General features: G+C 50.6%; 3 protein-coding genes and 1 non-coding gene across 4 annotated transcripts; all 4 read right to left on the bottom strand.

Moving 5' to 3' along the window:
• Positions 1-8,635: 8,635 nt before the first annotated feature.
• TRNAQ-CUG (transfer RNA glutamine (anticodon CUG)) lies at positions 8,636-8,707 on the bottom strand. The gene has a single exon. It is a non-coding gene; the product is annotated as a tRNA-Gln (tRNA).
• A 191-nt stretch (positions 8,708-8,898) lies between these two features.
• On the bottom strand, positions 8,899-11,228 carry LOC123138000 (cysteine protease XCP1). The gene is made up of 4 exons (XM_044557890.1): positions 10,041-11,228; positions 9,701-9,936; positions 9,436-9,576; positions 8,899-9,316 (listed from the first exon to the last, which is right to left on the bottom strand). Exons 1-4 carry the CDS (start codon positions 10,501-10,503, stop codon positions 9,077-9,079), a joined length of 1,080 nt encoding a protein of 359 aa, XP_044413825.1. The 5' UTR covers positions 10,504-11,228; the 3' UTR covers positions 8,899-9,076.
• A 554-nt stretch (positions 11,229-11,782) lies between these two features.
• On the bottom strand, positions 11,783-14,160 carry LOC123137999 (ribose-phosphate pyrophosphokinase 4). Its single transcript, XM_044557889.1, has 6 exons — positions 13,713-14,160; positions 13,209-13,620; positions 13,052-13,120; positions 12,791-12,919; positions 12,293-12,392; positions 11,783-12,214 (listed from the first exon to the last, which is right to left on the bottom strand). The coding sequence occupies exons 1-6, from the start codon at positions 14,114-14,116 to the stop codon at positions 12,081-12,083; spliced, it is 1,248 nt and encodes a 415-aa protein (XP_044413824.1). The 5' UTR covers positions 14,117-14,160; the 3' UTR covers positions 11,783-12,080.
• Positions 14,161-14,591: 431 nt separating this feature from the next.
• LOC123137997 (trafficking protein particle complex subunit 11) lies at positions 14,592-21,926 on the bottom strand. Its single transcript, XM_044557888.1, has 9 exons — positions 21,372-21,926; positions 21,113-21,174; positions 20,779-20,893; positions 20,528-20,651; positions 19,797-19,877; positions 19,072-19,413; positions 18,813-18,976; positions 17,905-18,734; positions 14,592-16,516 (listed from the first exon to the last, which is right to left on the bottom strand). Exons 1-9 carry the CDS (start codon positions 21,716-21,718, stop codon positions 15,051-15,053), a joined length of 3,531 nt encoding a protein of 1,176 aa, XP_044413823.1. The 5' UTR covers positions 21,719-21,926; the 3' UTR covers positions 14,592-15,050.
• Positions 21,927-23,062: the final 1,136 nt, after the last annotated feature.

Below are 23,062 nucleotides of genomic sequence, written 5' to 3'. Positions count from 1 at the left end.
AAAATAAAGACAACTCCTATGGCTCATGCCGGTTGTCATACTCATCGACATGCAAGTCGTGATTCCTTTTACAAGAACATGATCTCATACATCACAATATATCATTCATCATTCATCACAACTTTTGGCCATATCACATCACAAGGCAATTGCTGCAAAAACAAGTTAGACGTCCTCTAATTGTTGTTGCATCTTTTACGTGGCTGCAATAGGGTTCTAGCAAGAACGTTTTCTTACCTACAAAAAAGCCACAACATGATTTGTCAACTTCTATTTACCCTTCATAAGGACCCTTTTCGTCGAATCGGCTCCAACTAAAGTGGGAGAGACAGACACCCACTAGCCACCTTATGCAACTAGTGCATGTCACTCGGTGGAACCTGTCTCACGTAAGCGTACTTGTAAGGTCGGTCCGGGCCGCTTCATCCCACAATACCGCTGAAGCAAGATAAGACTAGTAGCGGCAAGAAAGTTTGACAACATCTATGCCCACAACAAATTTGTGTTCTACTCGTGCAATAGAGAACTACGCATAGACCTAGCTCATGATGCCACTGTTGGGGAATGTTGCAGAAAATTAAAAAAATTCCTACAGTTTCACCAAGATCCATCTATGAGTTCATCTAAGTAAGGAGTGATAGGAGTGCATCTACATGCCCTTGTAGATCGCGAGCGGAAGCGTTCAAGAGAACGGGGATGATGGAGTCGTACTTGCCGTGATCCAAATCACCGATGACCAAGTGCTAAACGGACAACACCTCCGCGTTCAACACACGTACGAAGCGGATGACGTCTCCTCCTTCTTGATCCAGCAAGGGGGAAGGAGAGGTTGAGGAAGAAGGCTCCAGCAGCAGCACGACGGCGTGGTGGTGGTGGAGATGCAGTACTCCGGCAGGGCTTCGCCAAGCAACTGTGGGAGGAGGAAGAGGTGTAGCAGGGGGAGGGAGGCGCCAAGACTCAGGGTGCGGCTGCCCTCCCTCCCCCTCCTTTATATAGGCCCCCAGGGGGGCGCCGGCCCTGGAGATGGGAATCTCCCAAGGGGGTGGCGACCAGGGGGGTGGAGTGCCCCCAAGGCAAGTGATGCGCCCCCCCCCCACCCTAGGGTTTCCAACCCTAGGCGCAGGGGGGCCAAGGGGGGGCGCACCAGCCCACTAGGGGCTGGTTCCCCTCCCACTTAAGCCCACGGGGCCCTCCGGGATAGGTGGCCCCACCCGGTGGACCCCCGGGACCCTTCCGGTGGTCCCGGTACAATACCGGGTGACCCGAAACTTTCCCGATGCCCGAAACAGCACTTCCTATATATAAATCTTCACCTCCGGACTATTCCGGAACTCCTCGTGACGTTCGGGATCTCATACGGGACTCCGAACAACATTCGGTAATCACATACAAGTCTTCCTAATAACCCTAGCGTCACCGAACCTTAAGTGTGTAGACCCTACGGGTTCGGGAATCATGCAGACATGACCGAGACAACTCTCCAGCCAATAACCAACAACGGGATCTGGATACCCATGTTGGATCCCACATGTTCCACGATGATTTCATCGGATGAACCACGATGTCGAGGATTCAATCAACCCCGTATACAATTCCCTTTGTCAATCGGTACGTTACTTGCCCGAGACTCGATCGTCGGTATCCCATTACCTCGTTCAGTCTCGTTACCGGCAAGTCACTTTACTCGTACCATAATGCTTGATCCCATGACCAAACACTTGGTCACTTTGAGCTCATTATGATGATGCATTACCGAGTGGGCCCAGAGATACCTCTCCGTCATACGGAGTGACAAATCCCAGTCTTGATCCGTGTCAACCCAACAGACACTTTCGGAGATACCTGTAGTGCACCTTTATAGTCACCCAGTTACGTTGTGACGTTTGGTACACCCAAAGCACTCCTACGGTATCCGGGAGTTACACGATCTCATGGTCTAAGGAAAAGATACTTGACATTGGAAAAGCTCTAGCAAACGAACTACACGATCTTGTGCTATGCTTAGGATTGGGTCTTGTCCATCACATCATTCTCCTAATGATGTGATCCCGTTATCAACGACATCTAATGTCCATAGTCAGGAAACAATGACTATCTGTTGATCGACGAGCTAGTCAACTAGAGGCTTACTAGGGACATATTATGGTCTATGTATTCACACGTGTATTACGATTTCCGGATAATACAGTTATAGCATGAATAAAGACAATTATCATGAACAAGGAAATATAATAATAATCTTTTATTATTGCCTCTAGGACATATTTCCAACATGTACAGCCCTGCCCTGACACGTGGCTGGCACGGTAGGGCTAGGAGAGGTGTATCTGGGCACCCGTGAGCCAGTGCGGGACTCACGAGGCCCTACCTCGAGGCGGGTTGCGCCTGGCTCTGGGACTTAATCAATGGTGTGTTCCTGCAGGGTTGTTAGAATGCAAATGCTCTACGTCCTCAGGTCCCGGCCCTCGAGCGTGCTCAGCCGCCGCTGGTATGACAGGTTGCGATGCCGTGGGTCAAGGCCAGGGGGTGAGGGCTGGAGAGCCAGTAAGAGCCCGTGAGTCACGATGCTCGGGTGCCCCCCTTTTAACGCGCAAGTGCTTTGCATGCGAGCGGAGAGGTCTGCGACAAGCGGCAGATGATAATCATGAAGTCCAGGTTAGGCTCGGAGGAGCGAATTCATATAGGTAGATGCGGAGAAGTAAACGCCACTTGGTCTGGCCCGAGCGGCCTGGGGATAATGCAGCTTGAGGGGCGCCCCCGACAAAGCAAATGAAAAACATAAGCAAAACGGATACATGCCGCAGGGACGGACCCACGCGACCTGGGAATGACACGGCCCTGCGGGCGCTCCCAGCTGAAGAGAAAACTTGAAAAGATGTCACCTGGTACCATTGCAGAGCGAGTGTCGGAGTAGCTGTCGACGCGCGGTGAAGCAGCCAACCCTCACAAGCCCTCGGAGCCCTGAGCCTCGGGAGGCTCAGAGGGTCCGGGCGGCTCCTCAAGGTCCATCTCCATCTCCTCCAGGAACGCGTGGTGCCTGGCCACCTGAGCTTCCAGGATGCTCCTCATCAGGCGTTGGTGGGCAGCAGCCGCGTTCGGCGGGCCGAAGGGCATGCGGACGTAGCTGTGAGGCGGACCCTCACAGCGCCCCACGCGTGAAGGCCAGAGGCGCTCCTGAGACGCGGCTCGGTTGAGCCCCGGTATGTCGATGCAGACACGCAGCCCACCATCCTCACCGGGATGTGGGGCTACAGCGGGTAGGCGACGACTGCCACACATGACTCTGGACTCCTGTAGCTCCTGAATGTTCCTCGCAATGAACTCCTGGGGGTTTTGCCTTCCTTGCCTTATACCTTCCTGAGGGAAACGTGCCTTGAAGCACGCCTCCAAATGGTGCCCGAGCGCCTCCCTCGTGACCTTGGCAAGGTCGGTGGCCCTCCAGGAGAGAGCCCCCGAGCCCTGCCCGAGGAGGGCGCCAGGCGCGCCTTCCTATGCGACAGAGGGTAGTGCCCCTTGGACGGGCATGGGTCCTGACGCAACGCCTCCGGAGGGGCCTGCCTGTGAGTTTTGGGGCCAGGTGAAGCCTTCTTCTTCTTAGGAACTGCCTCGGGGAGCCTCCCGCTCCTGTGACCTGGGTCTTCAATTGCCGCGGCCTGGAAGGCACGCTCAAGAGAACACACTGCATCCCTTTCCTCGCAAGGCACTATGATGATTCCATCGCTTCCTGGCATCTTGAGGACATTGTAGCCATGGTGAGTCACTGCCATGAACTTGGCCAGAGCCGGGTACCCGAGGATGGCATTGTATGGCAAGCGGATGTGAGCGACGTCGAAGTCAATGAGCTCGGTGCGGTAATTGTTGCGCCGCCCAAAGGTGACGGGAAGGCGAACTTGCCCTATCGGAACAGTTGAACCATCAGTGACTCCTGAGAAAGGCTTGGTTGGCTAAAGCTGATCGTATGGCAGTTAGAGATTGTTGAATGTTTCGACGGACAGGACGTTGAGCCCAGCTCCGCCGTCGATGAGGGTCCTGGTGACTTGCACATTGCTGATGACTGGGGAACAAAGCATCGGGAGGACTCCGGCCATTGCCGCACACTTGAGCTGATCCGCTGAGCTGAACGTGATAGCGCACGCGGACCACCTGAGTGGGCGCGTGGCCTCAAGCTTGGGGAGGACTGCATTCACCTCGCGAGCAAACTGCTTGAAGATGCGCTAAGAGGCTGGGGCCTGAGCACCGCCCAGGATGCAAGCGATTGCGTGCGGCTCCTGGAAGCCCCCCGGCCCCCTCGTCCCGGTGATGGCCTTCATTCCTCCTTGGTGGTGGTGGCAGAGGAGGGAGGCCTGCGTTGCCTTGAGGGCGGTCCTCACGAGGCTGATCCCTCAAACCTCCCTCGCGAGGCTGGTCCTGCCAGCGGTCCTCGCGAGGCCGGTCACGCCACCCTTGGCGTGGGCCACGGTCTTCCCATCGTCCTCCACCTCTTCCTCCTCCTCGGCCATAGCCCCGGTCGCTGCGGTCGGGGCGTCGGCCGATACGTCCATCTCGCACGGCCCTGAGCTCCTGACATTCATTGGTGTTGTGTGTGTGGAGGTCATGGTACATGCAGTACCGGCTGCCCTTAGATGACTCAGGCTGATCCCTGCCTCGCTTGGTGTCTGGCTCTGCTGCGAGCACTGCAGCCCCCTTGCGCTTCACGTCCTTAACCTTGGGCTTCTTCTCTTCTAGGTCGGCAGCCGGGAGCTCGAGGAGGGAGAGGCGCCCTTCCTCAGCCCTGGCGCACTTGGTAGCCAGGTTGAACAGCTCCAGCGATGTGCATAGGTCTTCACGGATTGCTAGCTCCTCTTTCATCTTGATGTCACGCACACCGTCGGAGAAGGTTGAAATGATGGCCTCCTCAGTCACCTTGGGAATCTTGAGGCGGGCGTTGTTAAAGCGCTGGATGTACTTCTGCAGGGTCTCTCCCGGCTGTTGCTTGATGCGGCGCAGGTCGCTCATGGCCAGGGGCCGGTCGCGAGTACCTTGGAAGTTGGCGATGAAGCGGGTGCGCATCTCGTCCCAGGAGGAGATTGTGCCTGGGGCTAGGTTCAGGAGCCAGGTGCGGGCACTGTCCTTGAGTGCCATGGGAAACCAATTCGCCATGACCTTCTCGTCCCCGTTGGCGGCCTCGATGCCCAACTCATAGAGCTGGAGGAACTCCGCGGGGTCCGCAGTGCCATCGTAGCGGGGAGGCAGGTCTGGCTTGAACTTGCCAGGCCACGCGACGCTATGCAGCTCGGAGGTGAAAGCGCGGCAGCCTGCAGTGGCCACCGGAGCTCTCTGCTGAGGTGGGGCCTGCTCCTGGGGATTCCCATGCGCCGCTGCCTGGGGCAATGCTGGGTCTTGACGTGGCGGTGCAGGGATGCGGTCATGGCGCACCGGTGCTGGGAGCACGCGAGCACCTTCTTGGGGGCGAGGGATCTCTTGGCAGCTCCTTTCTTGTCGCGCAGCGCCGGAAGCGGCGGGTCTCGACCTGGGGCCACGCGCCTTGGAGCCAAGGCGCCTTCTTGGGGAGGAGGTGGAGGAGGCACCTCCTGCTCCTCGCCTCCTGCGTTGGATGGAGGGTGAGGCAGCGAGAGGGATGGCATGGGAGAGCCTCCTGCGGCGCTGACGAGCTCGGTGATGCGGGCGAGCCAATCCTCGTAGAGGTCGTCGACGGGGCGGTAGTGCAGGAGCTCCCGCGCCAGGAGCAGTGCGGCATGCGCGTCCGTGGGGGCGCGATGGGCGTGGGACGACAAACCGGCTGGAGTCAGTGACGGGGTGGCGGTGCGGCCATCACGCCGCACTGAAGGGTGCAGGGACGAGGCCTGCTGCTCGTTCCCCGCCGGGCCGGTGGCGGCGTTGGTGGCAGGCGACGGAGAACGACGGGGGCGTCCGCCGACGGGCGCCGTCTGGGCGATGCGGGTGGCGAGAGCAGCCCGACGCTCGGCTCGGGCTCGGCGAGCGTCAGCCATGGTCACGGCGGAAGATTAGACACGAGTAGCGGAAGAAAGATTCCGGCGCACCCCTACCTGGCGCGCCAAATGTCGGATTTCGGGTTCCGATAGACCCTTGAGGTTCGAACACTGGGTGCGCACGAAGATCTCTCCCCTACCAATTGTTGGCGCCCTTCTCTCTCTCTCTCTCTGGTTGATCTCTCGATGATCTAGATGCCTCTACCCCGTGGGTGGCTAGTCCTATTTATAGGCGGAGGCCCTGGGCCTCTCCCCAAATAATGAGCGGGAAGGGCGCCAACAATTGGCCATTTTGAAGGGGAACATCTGGTACACTTATCTTGACTAAAGTTGGTCTTCGGCTGCCAAAGGCTCTGACGGTGACGCCACCCTGGGCTCCACGATGATCTCCATCCTGCCGTTCTGCTGGTCTTGGTCTTGTTGCACCGAAACAGTAACCTTTGCCTGATGCCTTGGCCTGTGCTTGCCCCCTTTGCACCGAAAGGGAAACAAGGACACTACGCAGGTCGGCGCCCGCCTGGCGCCCGTCTGGTCCTCGATCGTCATGGCTTGCGTCACGGGCCCCTCGGGAGGTGCCCTGCCTTGATCTCTCCGCCTCCTCGCGAGCCTGCCTGAGGAGGCTGCTCCTGAGGAAGCTCCCTGTCGTCCGCTCCGCGAGGCTTGGCCCCTCGCGAGGGTCTTGAGCTTGAGCTGATGAAGCTGGGCTGCATTGGGCCCCCACTTGAGCCACGCCGTAGGCCGCAGGCAGGCAAGTCTGGGGACCCCCGTTCCCAGAACGCCGACACCCATAGTAATAATTATGCTATCTTGGGAGAAGCCACTAGTGAAACATATGGCCCCGGGTCTATTTTCCTTCATATAAGTTTCCGATCTACTTTATTTTGCAATCTTTACTTTCCAATCTATATCATAAAAATACCAAAAATATTTATCTTATTATCTCTATCATATCTCACTTTTGCAAGTGGCCATGAAGGGATTGACAACCCCTTTATCGCGTTGGTTGCAAGGTTCTTATTTGTTTGTGCAGGTACAAGGGATTTGCGTGTAGCCTCCTACTGGATTGATAACTTGGTTCTCCAAAACTGAGGGAAATACTTACGCTACTTTGTTGCATCACCCTTTCCTCTTCAAGGAAAAACCAACGCATGCTCAAGAGGTAGCACCGCGTCAAAATAATTTGCCTCTGCTCTTCCTCCATCTCGTCGTCGCTGCAACTGGTGGCGTCGGGGGGCAGGTGACCCGGTCTTCTCGTCGATCTCTGGATCCGGCGAGGTTCGTGTCTGGTGGTCGGCCGATGGCGCTCTCGCGGGTGACGGTTGTGTCGGTTGCTGTAGTTGTGTTTATTATCTTGCAGTTGGGTGTGTGGATGATGGCAGGCGGCGATGTTCCTCTTCTTCGACTACATCGGATGAAGTTGACGGCGTCGAGATCTGGTGACCACGGGAAAGATCCCCGGCCTACGTGCCACAAAGACTCGGTCTTGTCGCTTGCGGCGACCCGCTTCAACGGCTCAAAAAGCATTTTTGTATGTGATGGTGCTCTCCTAGATCTTGGTATGGCGACTGTTCTCATCTTTTTGGCGTTGCCATGGTGGCGGCGGAGGATGTTTGTGGACTATGTTTCGGCGAGGCATGAGTTTCTGCAAGGATGGGATAGTAGTTTCACATCTTGTGAAATTCTTTGTGCAAAGTTGCTTGACAAGCATTTGTGTCTCGTATGGTAATCATATGTGTAATCTCTGTAGACAGTTTGTCTAATAAAATATATGGTTGCTTCAAAAAAAAATGATGTGATCCCGTTGATCAAATGACAACACATGTCCATGGCTAGAAAACTTAATCATCTTTGATCAACGAGCTAGTCAAGAAGAGGCATACTAGGGACACGGTTTTTGTCTATGTATTCACACATGCATCAAGTTTCCGGTTAATACAATTCTAGTATGAATAATAAACATTTATCATGGTATAAGAAAATATAAAATAACAACTTTATTATTGCCTTTAAGGCATATTTCCTTTGGGAGGATCTATTTGAACCCGGTTTTTGTTCGTCTTCGCTCGTGTGGTTGTAGGTTTGATCCTTCCGATCTATAACCCTCTTCATCGGTGATGGTTGTTGATATGGCGCGCCATCTTTTGGGGTCTTAGCATGACGATTTTCCGGCTGTCTACAACAACAAGGTCTGCCCAGCTCCGGTTAGGGAGGAGCAAAGATGGCAGCATGTCTTCGGCTCGCTTTAATGCTTGTAATCGCTGCTAGGTGGTCAATGGATATTGTTTTAATTTTTATTACATGGGGTGTTTTTGTACTGCTATGATTGATTATGAATAGGTCGGAAGTTTCTCTCAGAAAAAAGAAAAGGAATCATGCAGGTGATAAAGGACTAGACTCGTGCAAATGCAAGCTTCTCCTTTCATCTCTCCTGGATCACTTAAGAAACGTTGTAGCAGGCGAGCTCTGTCTAGGCTCCAGGATGGCCCGAAGATGGTGGATGTGCTCGTATTTTTGTAACTCTCTTCTTGACAAAAAATAACATATTTTTGTAGTACACGATAGGTTTTGGGCTGCTCGGCTCAAATACCTCAGCAATTACCATGCAAGAAGTAGTCCTATGCAAAAATAGGAAATAAAAAATAATAAGGTCCTACCGAGACTTGAACTCGGGTTACTGGATTCAGAGTCCAATGTCCTAACCACTAGACCATAGGACCTTTGCTGATGAGTTCAGAGTAATCACTTATTTATCTTTTCTTTCCGTCCTGTCCTATTTGCCTCCTGATGCCCTGGACGGCGGTGTCAGTCACACATGGATGTCTGGATCCGACAGACTCAATCGACATTGCCCCCTGCCCTTTCCCCACTGTGTTTTGCCGAAAACAGAAGAGAAATACAACAACTGAACTGAATTGCCGTCGAACAACCAGATTTTCTCACCGGAGCCAAATATTTTACAGACCGCCTAACTTGTTTGACTGCTGTTGCTTCGTGTTCAACAAAAAGAAAGGCGATGTTGCATCCACGTGCTAGCACTTGCAATGAACGAACAATGAGTTTCAGTGACATTTATGCCGTCGACAAAATCAGGCCCCCCACCCCCAACCCGTTCTGTTGTTCTTGATAGGGTAAGAGGCAATCTTGTAGATGTCGCAGACGCCCTCGGGCCTCCCAGTGCCCCTCTTGATCCTGATATACCCTTGCTCGCCCCAGCCCCCGCCCCACGAGTTCTTCATGATGATGTAGTCCTGGCCGTTGGATGAGCCGTATCCGACGGCCGTCAGCGCATGGTCCAGCTGAGTGCCACACGTTCCTTCAAACACCCCCTGCAGTCAAGCCACACACCCACCCACAGATGAGATAATTACCAGGGTAAATAACACTTGACCATTTTGTATCATTTGTTCTAGTATCATGGTAAATAGCACTTGATCATTTCTTTTACCCCTTTGTAGAACTGGAAGTCTCTGCTCCCCACAGCGATGCCCACGCTGACGGGCTGGTGCGCCAGCGCCTTCAGCAGGCTCACCTCGCTGTTCTCCGGCACGTCCTCGTAGCCGCTGATGGTGACGACCTTGGAGTGGGGCTAAGCACGAGATCAACAAATCAAAGCAATCAATGTCCATCAGATTAGAGCAAGAAAATGCGTTTGCAACTGAACTTCATCTGAAGAATTCGTTAGCTTGTTGTTCCCTGTGCCAAGTGCCAACCTGCTTCTCCTTGCAGTCGCCCTCCTCCATGAGGTAGGGGTAGTCGCCGTCGGTGTGGATCCCCTGGTTGCCCACTATGTAGGCGTAGGCGAAGTCCATGAGGCCCCCTCCGCAGCCGTGATCGAAGGTGCTGTCGCAGTCCATCAGCTCCTGCTCCGACAGCGACTCCAGCCTGCCCGTCACGATCTGGTTTATCCCTTCCACCGCCGCCACAGTCGAGAAGGCCCAGCAGCTTCCTGCAATACGATTTCAGATACATGGTGCGCAATGCGCTAGCTGAAATCCTGAGATGGATCATGGATGTGCAATGCAATGTTCAGAGATTGCCTTGTCTCCATACCGCATTTTCCCTGGTTCTTGACCGGCGTCACGGCCCCCTTCTTCCTCCAGTCCACCTCCCAGGGCAGGTCCACGGCGGCCTCGTACCGGAACGCCGTCGTCGGAGCGTGCGGCCGCCCGCCGGTGCTCAGCCCAAGGTAGCCGGCCTTGAACTCGTCGTGGGCGACGTCGGCGAACTGGTTCAGGCCCAGCCAGTAGCTCCCGTTCCTCCTGTTGGTCTCCACGATGTGCTTCAGGTTCTGCCGGAACACCTCGTACCTCCGCACCTTCTCCTTCGGGGTCACGTAGACCTTGCTGTGCTTCACCGACCACGAGCTGAAGAGATCATGAATCCCGCTCGGCAGCGCGATGTCCTCCTGCGAGTACCCAACGACCGAGGGGTCATGGTGGGTACCCGAAGAAGAGCAACAACACGCTGCAAAAACTATCAACAAGAAGAACGCTATCGAGAGCTCTGAATCCATGGCGACGGATTAATCAGCACCGCTTCTTGTCCATCATGGGACTGCCGGAAACAAATGGACACCTTTATATATATACACTGATCGATCGCTAGCTAGCCATGCATGTTTCTTGCAAGCAAGCGATTCATCCCATCTCACCTGATATGGCCCTTGTGGCTGAAGATTTATGAGGAGGAAGATGCGGTTTTAGCCTTGCAGGTATGCTCTGCTCTTGCTCATGTTTAAATCTTTGGTTTAGGTAGCAGCGCATGCATTAGAATAGTGAGTAGCCGATGCTTGCAGCCTTGCACACCGACCGACTGGAGGTAACTTGTTCGGCTAGACGAAGCAGCTCGCTGCAGAATTGGTTATTTACAAGGATGGGCAAGTATCTTTTGCTCATCTCCTTAAGTCTTCACCAAACAGATGTACCTCATGCCATTCTATAATGTGATGGTATCAAACTACTTGCTATTTTTTTCTTCTTCTTTCCTGTTCGAGTTTGGTGCACATGTCCATTGGCTTGCAGAATAGGGAAATATCAGGTGAAATTGAACCTAAATGTGCCCATTCTTGACAAAAGGGGCACCAGCTTTTCATGTTATTTCGGATCACTTATCATTAAGGATACTAGGGCAATTACCCCATATTTGAGATTTTATTTAAACTTGTAGACAATCTATTTGCCCGAATTTCGCCTTTTTGACACGATAACTAAGTTCAAACTATATTTTAGAAGATAGGTCCAAATTCCTGGATGTACCATGTGACGTTATGTAAAGTGTGTATATGCAGACCCAATTTTTCAGGCTACATTTTTGTACCTTCAAAAATATGCAGTTTGACGTTCACATGTCAGCATATGTTACTCGCCTGCACTGTCAACTGTCGACAGTAAAAATGCAGCTGCAAACTAATAATGCAAGTTAATTGACATCTGTGCGCTCCAGCTAAGTTCAATGTGTCCATTACGCAAGCCTGCCTTCTGTTTAGAAGTACCAATCCTGAAGACCATTGTGTGTTACTACTGCTAGTTGGTCGCACGTTCCAGTCTACATGCCACACCACCACCATGCTGCAAGACTGGAGCTTGGACCGCACAGACAAGGGTTAAATAATTCATCTGTAATAATCACAGTATTTGCTTCGATTCCTTGGAAACATTGCTCCCACTCCCCGCATCACGGTTAACTGTAACACCCGAAGGGTTTATCTTTCAAAGAGCAGAAAAAGGAAGCAAATAATAAGATAACATTTTCCGATTGATGTATCCTATCACGCCAATATGATGAAAATTCAGTAAATTAAAACACCTGACCTAGAATTTCAACCAAATTTAAACGCTCAGGTTTTCAGCCTTCATACATGTCATGTCAGGAAATTAAAACACCGGACCGGTCTACAGCATTAGAAGCGAAATACAGGGAACCGCACGGATGAATATCCAATGCCTTGTTTTATTATCAAACCATGGGCTGCTTATGAAAGCTTCAGACTAGACACAATTAGATAACTAGAACTCGCTCCACATTATTTGTTTCGCTGGAGCTGGGAATGTAAGCTCTACATTCAGGAGCAGCCCATTTCACAGTCCATGTTCATATCTGAAGGGCATCAGCAATCGAGCTAGCAAGGCTCAACACCTCAAATGGAGGTTGTTGGCTGATGGCCTTCACTGTCTGAGGGCACGAATCCGTGATCCAGAAGTAAGCAAACTGGTCACCTGGCCCAGCTGCGATAAAAATAAAACAATGAGCAAATCAAAGTTTGAATAGCTGAAAAACAGGGGAAAGGGAGAACCACCAATTACCAGAATTAGCAGTCATGAAGCGTTCATATGACTGATTGGGGAACACAGCATGAGTAACATAGGCGCTGACTTTTGTAGCACCATGAGCAGCCAGAACTTTCTACACAGCACAGTTGAACAATACATAAATACTCATGAAAAAAAGGGGAACAGAACAGTATATGCAGCTAAAAGCCCACGGAGTGCATCATACTTAATTGACACTTGAAATATGTTACTTCTATTTCGCTGTACAATGACATGAAGCAAATATGTCACACCAAATCGACCCACAGCGTGAAAAGTCACATGCCACTGACTCTTGCTATAACCAGGTTTGCCGAAGGAATGGAATTGAACTTATTAACTTTACATGACTTAACCTGCTGGTAGTACTATGGAATGTGGATTCAGGTAAAATTTGCATTGTACAGGGCATATGTATTTCGGTTGGACAACTAGAAATGATGCCACAAGACTGTACCCATCAGCGATTGCAACAGAATGACAGATAGTTACCTGGCACTCTCTAAGAGTTCCACCAGATTGCACTAAATCATCAACAATAACGACATGTCGCCCTTCAGGGTTCCCTTCTTTAATGCGGACTATCCTCTTGTCGCCTTCACGGACCTTCGCACAGACAACCTACATAGTCAAACAGCTCCACCATCAAAAGACCTGAAAACTTAATACCACGTAATCTCTCTGTTTATCACAAACAGAAAGGAACATGAAAATTAGACACATCCAAGCATTCCCACAGAACAGCAGACTGACCACTGGGAAGTTGGCCAACGACTTGTGGAAGCGCTTCCACGCCCCATCATCTGGGAAGGCAATGGTGACCTGCAGCACACGAGGAGTCAGACAAGCAGCACCAACAACAAGGATTCACAGCACAGTTGGAATTAGCAGGAAATGGCTGGGGTCGCACATTGTCGGCGTCGGGGAGCTGGCTGAGGCGCTGCAGCAGGAGCGGTATGCCGGTCTCGAAGCAGGGCAGGACGTCGTCCCCGAAGTAGAACCTCTCCTGGAGCGCGTGGATGTCGTAGATGACGACGCTGGTGGGCCCGCCGCGCGACTTGGGGATCATGGAGAGGATGCGCGCGAGCGTGAAGGCGGTGGCGACGTCGCCCTCCTCCTCGACGCGCTCGAAGGTGCCCGTGGGGAAGAAGGGCAGCACGAGCGTGAAGGAGGCGATGAAGAGCTTGGGCAGAGCGAAGATGACGGAGATCTGCTCGAAGATGATCGCCGGCGAGCTGAAGGAGGCGAGGAAGGCCACGTGCTGCCCCCGGATGTCGTGCGCGTTGTTGATGAACAGGTTCGGGAACCCGTCGGGGAAGTTCCTGGCGGCGCCATGGAGTCGGGAGGGATTAGGTGAGAGAGGTTGAACAGAATCGAGGGGGGATAAGGGGAGGGGGCGGCGCGCGTGGCGTACCTCCAGTTGATGGACTGGAGCTGGATGGCGTCGGAGGCGGCGGCGACCTTGAGGGCGAGCTCCTCGCACTCGGCGCAGTAGAAGAGGTTAATCTGCTTCTTCACCTTGTGCCTCGGGACGGCGACGGCGGCGGCGGCGGCAGCGACCTCCATCTCGGCCCGGCAGGCGGCGGCGGCGGCGGCGGGTGCGAGGACAGGGGAGCGGCGCGTGGGAAGAGGCTCTGACGGCGACGGGGTAGGTGGTATCGAGACGCGCGCAGCCAAGCAGGTCGTCCGGGGCCGGGAGTATCGATTTGATTCTCCTCTCGGCCTCCCAATTATTGCCGCCCGGCTAAACCCTAGACCCCCAGCCGCGGCGCCAGGCCAATACGTGTACGTGTTTGTCGCCGTGGCACTTGGTAGCATGGGATGGGATTGGTTGGGTTTAAGGCGAGGCGAGGCGAGCGAATCAGGGAAGATGGCAGCGAGTTTGGATTTCCATGGACGAAATCGCCCGGATTTTTATGGGCGAGAGAGATTGTTTGGTCTGAGGCGGCATGGTTCCGAGCCGGCCTGGAGCGCGCCGCCGCCCGGACGGCGACCGTCGTGAACCACGCAGCCACCCCGCTGCGACGTCCCTTTCTCGCCCAGACCACCGAGCTCTTTCCAGGTGGTGATTACTAGTAGCACTAGGTTTACTGAAAACCGGCACAGATTCCACGCGAAACAGCTCGTTTTTTCTGCATTGATCGATCAAAATCTTGCACTGCAACTGGGGTCAAAAAGGCAGTAAAAATTACTGGAAATGGCGCCACTTCACCATTACAAATGGGGGCAAAATATAGGGAGTAAAAAGCCTTTTGTGCGCTGAAAGAAAAACTGGAGAATGACAAACACTGGATATGAAAGCTTGTAGCAGCAGAGATGTCAGTATGGTTAAACACAAGTTTTGCAGAGACAATGAACCTGAAGATAACAAAAAACTTCTGCTACTGAGAGATAGATATGGGGCTCACTTATTCCCCACTTGCCTGGTGGGGCCTAATTTACATACAGCACCAACGCGCCATGTCTACTGTGTGCAACTATCCTTGAGCCAAAAAACAATGGAGTATAATCACATGTTACAAGGCATATGTGGTCTATCCAAAAGGTCTACAGAAACCAATATTCAAAACAAGGCCAAAACTTCGGCGCCGTGCCGATCAACACTCGACAACAGCATTTTGCTTCAAGCCTGTTCAGCAAGGAGGTGGGGCAGAATCACCGATAGGCTTTTCTTTCCAGCGGTGACTCTGCTTGAGCACCACAGCCCGTTTGAAAGGGGGTATAAAGAGTGAGTTGCCCGGTCTGTGAAAATCTAGCTCACGCATTCATCGGATATGGGGTGGCTCTTTTCCAGGTTGAATTTGGGCTCGCTGGGATACACAAAGACGGATGTGGCTGAGGTTGGAGGAGTCAATGCAGCAGAGTACCTCACCGAAGTTACTGTTATCCTCGGCAGCTGCTGGGAACCGGAACCAAGCGGCACGAGCTTGTGACTAACAGTATGCTCGGTTTTCGGCAGAATGAATGCGGCATGATTGTGAGCCCCAGAGAAAACAAAGTTCTGGGAATCAACAAGAGAGTACTTGATTTCCTGGAGTAAGGATGTTGAATTGTGGATCTTCACATAGAAAGTGAACGGGGTCCCGAGGATAGCGTAGGGAGGGCACTCGATGCTCACAACAAGCGGCGGCTCCTCGATATGAACCTCGGGTAATCTTTGCTTCATTGTAACACGGCTATCTTGATTCTCTCCAAGGACTAAATCTCTTGACCAGTTCAGGCAAAGTTCACCTAAATAAAAGTCTGGATTGCTGGCCCTTGGATTGACTGAAAATATTGCTTTGTATTCTGCGCTAGGAGCAACAACCGCGTATTCATCCGATAGTCCGCTGATTTGTTCCACAGAGCACAGCTGCTTCCCATCACCATCAGATTCAATGGCTATCGAGTGCAAACGCAAAGGGACCTCGGTGCAATTTCTAGCACTCACAATAAGCATATTGGACTCGTTCATAGCAAGTGAATCTTTTTTATTGTTGTCGCTTGAGGATCTGATCCTGGATAGCAACAAGGGTTCTCGCCTAAATGGTCTCAAAAACTGGTGACCAACTATCATGGGGATCTTTCCTTCAACTTGCAAGCTTCTGTGCACGTTAAGTCTGTGTAGTGATGCATCTTCACTCGAGTCTAGAGAATAGCCAAGTGAAACATAGAGCATGAGTGACTTTGCTCCATGCCATTTAATTTCCAATTTGCAGGACCAGGAATCACCAGCAACTAACGTGGGAACTGATACGACCCCAAATGAATATTGAATCTTTTTAATGTTATCGACTTCTTCCTTCGACACTTCATCCCCACTTGCGGTTGAAACACCAAGAAGTTCAACGTGATGGCTTTCAGATTCGTCTGCTTCCCCTGGACTCATCAGAAGACCACCGCCTTTGGCATCGACAAGATTAATTTTCAGCTCACCAGAATGAACTGCGTGCCCTTTTGATAATATGGTTACTGGGACAACAAACAACTCTCCAACCAGCGCAGGGCCAGTAGAATCTAAGACAAGGTCAACTTGAGTGTCTGGCTCTTCGACTTGAATCAGTTTCTGCCCGGAAAAGGCGAGTGCAGCATCCTTTGTAGGCAATGTCTCCACTTGATCCTCAAATTTCCACAGCGGGAAGTCTTCCATTGAAGCAGGACTTTCAGCCTGGCAGCAAACCACAAGGTGCTTATTTATTATTGCCTTCACCGATAAACATTCCAACTTTCCACTTTGTCCTGCAGAAAGTACTCATAGTATTACTTCGATTTTACAACTCGTGGTAGGAAAAAAGAATATCAGCACCAACGGATGGAGAAGAAAGCTTGATATTCCCACATCAAGAAGCAAATAGGCAGGCTATATATTATGAAAAATGAACAGGTCAAAATATAAATAAGCTACAGCTACAGTTTCAACTTTCGGATATGGCAGAAAATTGGCTGTGCTCTAATCATGAAAAGCCCTTTTTCTGTCACAACAAGCCAACTAGCCCACACAATTGCATGGTTAATAAATCCCAAGCTAATGGTTAGAGTTTGTTTCCTCAACAATTTTCATTTTTTTCTGATTAATATTTACTGTTCCAGTTGTTTATTTGCCAAGTTATGTGAAAGTATGCATTGTACATCCTCGGTCGCACCCAATGGAACTTGCAACTGCCACACACCTTTATCTCCCCCTATCCTCACGTGCTTCTCTCTCCTTATCTCTTCCAATCCCCACGATACAACTGCACCGCCACACCTCTCTCCTCCGCTCTGCTCTCCACCAGGCTGCGTGCTGCCACAAGAGGCCATGATGTCGGTGCCCAAGCTGTGGCGTCGCAGACTGAGGCAGAGGAGGCGTTGCCGCGGTTGCCCGATGATGGTGAAGGCTGGAACGAGGTAGGAGGCGGCAGCGCTGGCGGAGGCAAGGGTGAAGCTTAGTGGTGGGAGGGGGCAACGCCAGCGCCAGGCTACAGGGATGGCCTGGGCAGCGGCAGACTGGAGGTTGGTACATGTGGGGCGGGGCAGCGCCGCTGGCCACAGATGGCAGGCGACAACTGCATGGGCAACGGGCTGGCCGGCGGCTCGACGAGGAAAAACTGTGATGGAGGTGGTTCCTCGACGACGAGGCGGGAGGATCCAGCAGTGGAAGAACCGCGAGAGATGGAGAAGACAATAGCTCAGCTGTCAGACTTGACCATGTAGGTTGCTTGACCGCGAATTAGTCGTCCCTTAACCAATGTGTGCTCTGGAGCATGGAGTCTTTCAAAGGAATATCACAGCTATTATAATTGGACTGTACCATATAACAAATGGATTAGATTATTTTCCTTGTCTCCAATTCAACATGAGATGTTCCCCCTTCTATCATAATTAATGGGACGACTTCTAGGTTTTTCTTCTCCAACTCATGTGGTGCATCGGTGCATCCAATCTCGTCATCTGTGTTTGTATATTATATTCTTCCTATGCATTACCTCTGCCAAGAAAGGCCACTGAACTCTATCATAAAATCGAAGTCCAACTGAAGCAAAATTCATATAGGATAGTACTCTGGTCTCTGTCAATTAACATCAAATGCTACCTAGCATGGATGAAAATTTAATGAAACTAATAGTGCATAACTGCTAAGAGAGTACCTGATTTAACTTCATGCGTCAACCGCATCCATTTATTGCTGAACAATGTAAGAGAAGTAGAATGGACGACTTGGCCATAAACATCTGAATTCAACGTAGAAGAATCTTCCTGTGCACTAACCATGACAAAGTTACAGTCAGATTGGTTGAACTGAACCTCCAATTGATCAATTGCAACTGGAGAAGGAAGATGAGACAACAATGACACGCTGACAAGCAGAGGTGAGCCAGGTTTTACAGATTGGTCATGAAAAGCAACAGATGCAACAAGCACTATTCTTAGAGGACTTATTTGATCAATAACTAGGTGAGTAGATTCTTCCGTCAACTGAAGATTAAATTCATCATCGATAACTTGGGATGTATGTTTTCCTTCAAGAATATCGACAACTTCTTGCTGTATTTCCTCTCTCCTGGAAATGGTAGGCCAACCTGCTGGTCCATTACTTTTATTTTCAGAGTTGCCCTGTACACTGCCAGAGAATAACGGTAATGCAGCCATCTCTAGTGAATAGCTGATAAAATTCACCAGAGAATTAAGTTTCCTTGAGCATTCTCTCAAGTAACCCAGGTTTTCCCAAAGCAAAGTAGTCCAGCCCTCCTGACGGTATAGACCAACGACGCCATCAAAAAGTTTTTTTGCGTTACCAAATTCCCCAGCTGCATAATATTCTATAGCCATTCCAGCACTACAGGAAGAAGCCATTCTCGTAGCCCCTAGACTCAGAAATGATTCATAAGCTTTTCTGAACAATGCAATTATCTCATACGAATCTTGAAACCTTTCAGCTTCTGACAAAGCATAACTGGTATATTCTGTATCAGAAAGGCTGCAATCACAGTGTGAGGTATAAGTATTAATCTTAAAGTTGTATTATCAATTAAAAACAGGCATCAAGAAAACTTACGGAAGCACAGAAATGGTATCTCCTTCCTCAAACAGGCGGACATACTGGCCAACATATACAGAAGACATTACGGAGTCAGGTATTTGGCTATCACCGGTAAGATTTGCACTTGACGAAGGGCACTCTAAAGCACACCTCTTCTCTCGGAGGTAATTTGCCGCTAACTGCCAGAAGGAAATGCATGATAAATTAAGTGTGATCCAGTAAAAGAAATGTGGCTCTCAATTGCAGTGCTGTGTACAGAAGATTTAGACTGAACCTGGTAGTAGTAAGCTGGCTGAAATTCCCACTCAGTCAATGCATTGTCAGCAGTACCAAACCGGGGGGATATTGTATCTGGAACAGTTGTTGATGTTGTCTCTATTAGCTCACCAAAGACAAGGAACTGCCTGCTAAACCATTCCCAATGAAGAAAAGCAACTTCTGGTGATCCAACAACACGCTCAAAGCTTCGGATATGTTTACGGAACCATGTGATTGCTTCTACGACCTTCCCAGCATGAAGCAGCAACGTTGATATCTTAAAGTGAAATTGATCGGCGACTGCTTTTATCTCAACTAGGCGTTGGGTTGGAGGCAACCTTGTTGAAGTCCCAATCATCTAAATATGAGCGCATTGCCATGGAAAGTGTCAAAATTAATAGAAACTGTATAAGCAACGGTGGCAGATCAATCAAACTGTAACAAATCTAGAAGGCAATGTATAAACATAAATGGAGAGGGTGGAACGAAGTGTTGCTTGGACTACTTTTCGTGAATGCTATATAAGGATATCAGATGCTTGCACAGCTTTCTTTTTAGTATGAAGTGATCAAGAATAGCATTTACACTTCCCTAAAAAAAAATAGCATTTACACAATGGTGCTTCTCTTAATTCTTTTACTTAATTACTTCTAAAATAATTTGGCATGCCAGCCATTGATTTACTTAATTATGACTGTTGACAAGGCTATATCAGTCAAGGCATAGGACTGTTGGTCACACCTCACGCAAAACACGAACTCCTTCCTCGTAGAACTTCAATGCTTCTGGCCAATCCCGCCTAAACTCCGCATAAACAGCAACCTGGTGTAAGAAACCAGAAACATTAGAATAATGCAAAAACAAAAGGTAGAAAAGTCATTCACATGTTCTGGTGAACTATCAAGTGGGTGTAAATGAAAGGCTTTCTTTACAGTACTTCTACAATCATAGTCTAAGAACCAGACTGGTGATCAAACCGTGAGTCTGGCGGTTCAGGATTTCGCCGGTCAGACCGCCGGTTCACCAGTTCGATTGTCGGTTCGATAGGTAAAAAAAACAATTTGTACGTACTAATATAATAGGGGAGGAACGTTAAATAATGTAACTTCTTTCAATTTGACACCTAGCTAGCCTGTCTCGGTTGGTTATTGGGCTGAGATTAGTACTTCAGCTTCGCTTTTGAGGGCACCTGCGTTCGAATCCCATGCGACGCAATAAAATTTTAGCACTCACGCCCATCAACCGGTCCAACCGCCTGGTTTTATTCCCCGGTTTATAGAAAAACCATCTGGTTCAGCCGATTTTTTGCGGTTTGATTGCAGGACGGTCCATGAAGCTCAAAAAACCGCCAGGGCTGCCGGTTCCAGGTTTTTTTGGTCGGACCGGTCTGGTCCAGTTTTTAAAACTATGCCTACAATGGTACTTGGAACACTTATTAATAGCACTACAATGGATGAGACAGGGATCCTTACCTTGAAGCAGTAGCGGACACTCAGCTCCACAGAAGAGAAGTTCCTCTTCTCAATGCGGGCTTTTATCCTTCGCCCTTCCCCCTTATAGTATGTGGAACACAGCTCCGCAAAAATAGTCCTCAATCTGTCAACAAGGTTGGAACAGCAGATGAATTATGAGATGTACTTTCAAGGAAATTATCATAAATAAAAACTGGTACAAGCTTTTTCACTCTCAACTCGAGGAGAAATAACATGTCTGGGAAACTAACTTGAGGAGAGATGCGTTCCGTTCTGCTTCATCACTCTCAACCAACACAATCAGGTGCTTAGAATCAATCTCCGCACGTTTTCTCAGGGCAACCATAACTTCCTCACCCAGCTCATCTGCAGTATATAATTGTGTGTTTGCTTAAAATCGTATTCCTAATTGGCATGTCACTGATGGGAGGTTTGACCCGCAAATATCAAGTGAGTATAGGATCCTCTTTGTGAGTAGGCACATGTCCTCCATTATCATGGTATATAGGGCACAAGCCCTGCAGTGTTCTGACTAATGGTCGATAGATAAAAGAGACCACTAGGGGTGGACAAGACGTTACTTACCACCAGCTTGAGTCTGTACAAGGATCACCACCAATTTAGTATGTCTTCCCTGGATTATAGACCTGCGCAAAGAAAAGTAAATCATTTGACATTTGTAATTTCAATATGGACTACACTTGCTACTGTTCCAAGGGGTCCAAAAAGTTCCTAATCCCCACAGATGAAAAGACTGCTCATTCGCATTGTAACATTGATAATTATAAATGTGATACTGCACGTGTCGATTTGGGATCAATGCTAAAGGATGAAGGGGAGGTACTTGAGGTTCTCGAGATCGGAGCAGGCCTGGAGCCACTGGGCGGGGTCGCCGGTGACCTGATCGGCCCGGAACATGGCGGCGACGGCGGCGGGCACCCGCGTCCGGTGCTTGAGGAGCCAGTCCTTCTTGAGGATCCCCGTGGCGGCCTGCGGCGGCGCGAGCGGGTCGCGGCTCTTGCCGGTGCGGGAGAGGATGTTGGCCTTGGCGAAGTCCGGGAGGGCCAGCGTGTTGATGGGCGGCTGCTGGGAGCTGAGCGCCGCCGAGATCGTGGCGTGCATCTCCGGGCACCCCACGATGGACACCAGCGACACCGGCGGCGTCCGCAGCTCCTCCGGGTAGTCCTCCATGGCCGCCCCACCCCGCGGTCGCCGCGAGGCTGCCGGGCGAAAGGTCTCCGATCCCGGAGCCGCGCGCGGCGGTGGTCGTCGAGGTAGGCGGGCGCGAGCTCGGATCTGTGATGGCTGTGGCTTGTTCCGTGCGTTCGGAGGGACGCGGACGAGGGGGACGCGGAAGTAACAGTGAAACAAACGGGTGCTGGTCTGGCTTGGCTAGGTGCAATAGCGAGGTTTGAGTGCTTCTTTGTAAAGTTTTGGGGGATTTCGTGCAGTTTTTGGGCACGTTCTGTTTCTCCTTCAGACTAGTAAGATGCCCGTGCTACGCAACGGAAGACCACATGAAATATTATTTACTTATTAAAGAATTACAGTAAGAGCAAGTACATTGTTACAAAACAATAAAATAATGTACCGAGCCAAATGATTTTTTCTCCATATTCACCCTGCAGGAGGACTTCTTGTACTTTATTATTCCTCGCTTTATCCCATAATGCGATAATGGAAAATCCTTCCGCCGACGCATTTTGCAATTGCAATGACACTCCAAATCAGTATGTCTTCAGCAGCTGTAATGAACTGTAATAACGTAATTGGCCAAATGACCAGGCCCACCGTCCATCCCCATCGGCGACATCAGCATCTTTGACGCCGCCGACCGGAGCTCCCAGGCTAGCACGCCAACCAACTCGTCTCCAAGCTCCTCGCCATCCCCTCCCTTGACCTTGGCGTCCAAGCCCTTACCCTGAAGCGACGTCTCTGCCTTGCCACTGCAGACAAGAATTCAGACCTCAAGTACGGGATTATGTGCTGCTGAAGCCCGCAGCTGGAGCTAGCGGTGGGCGTGGTGGCGCGCACAGGCATCAACACGTTCTCGTTCATCCTCACCGTTGTGCCCGACCTACAGGTCCTCACCACGTCGGTAACTGAGTCACTGCACACAACGAGCCAGGCCTCAGGCATGCAACACACTCATGATCGTCAGGACCTGACACTATACCAGCGTGCTACAGTCTCCATCAGCTACAGCCTGCATTTTTTGTCAGAACCACGTCCAACATTGAAATGAAACAACAATCCCATGAGTCCAAGAATAGTGGAGTATATCGAATCCAAAAGAAATAAAAATCATTTCATAATTAGTAGACAATTCCAATGAAAACAAGCAAATTTTACAATTGCAGATCCTCTCCCACTCCTCACTTTTGTTCACAAAAGAAATTCAGAATATACAGCACCAATCCAAGAATTTGAGTCTAAAAGAATTGGTTCGTCCAACATCATTGGCCAAGTTGCCAGCTTGCTGCTGAGATATTGACTTCTGAAAATGACGGAATCCTCCAAAAGTAAGTAAAACAG

This window comes from Triticum aestivum, chromosome 6B (genome assembly GCF_018294505.1).
Source record: "Triticum aestivum cultivar Chinese Spring chromosome 6B, IWGSC CS RefSeq v2.1, whole genome shotgun sequence".
NCBI classification, from domain to species: Eukaryota; Viridiplantae; Streptophyta; class Magnoliopsida; order Poales; family Poaceae; genus Triticum; species Triticum aestivum.
This window is presented reverse-complemented; position numbering and strand designations above follow the sequence as displayed.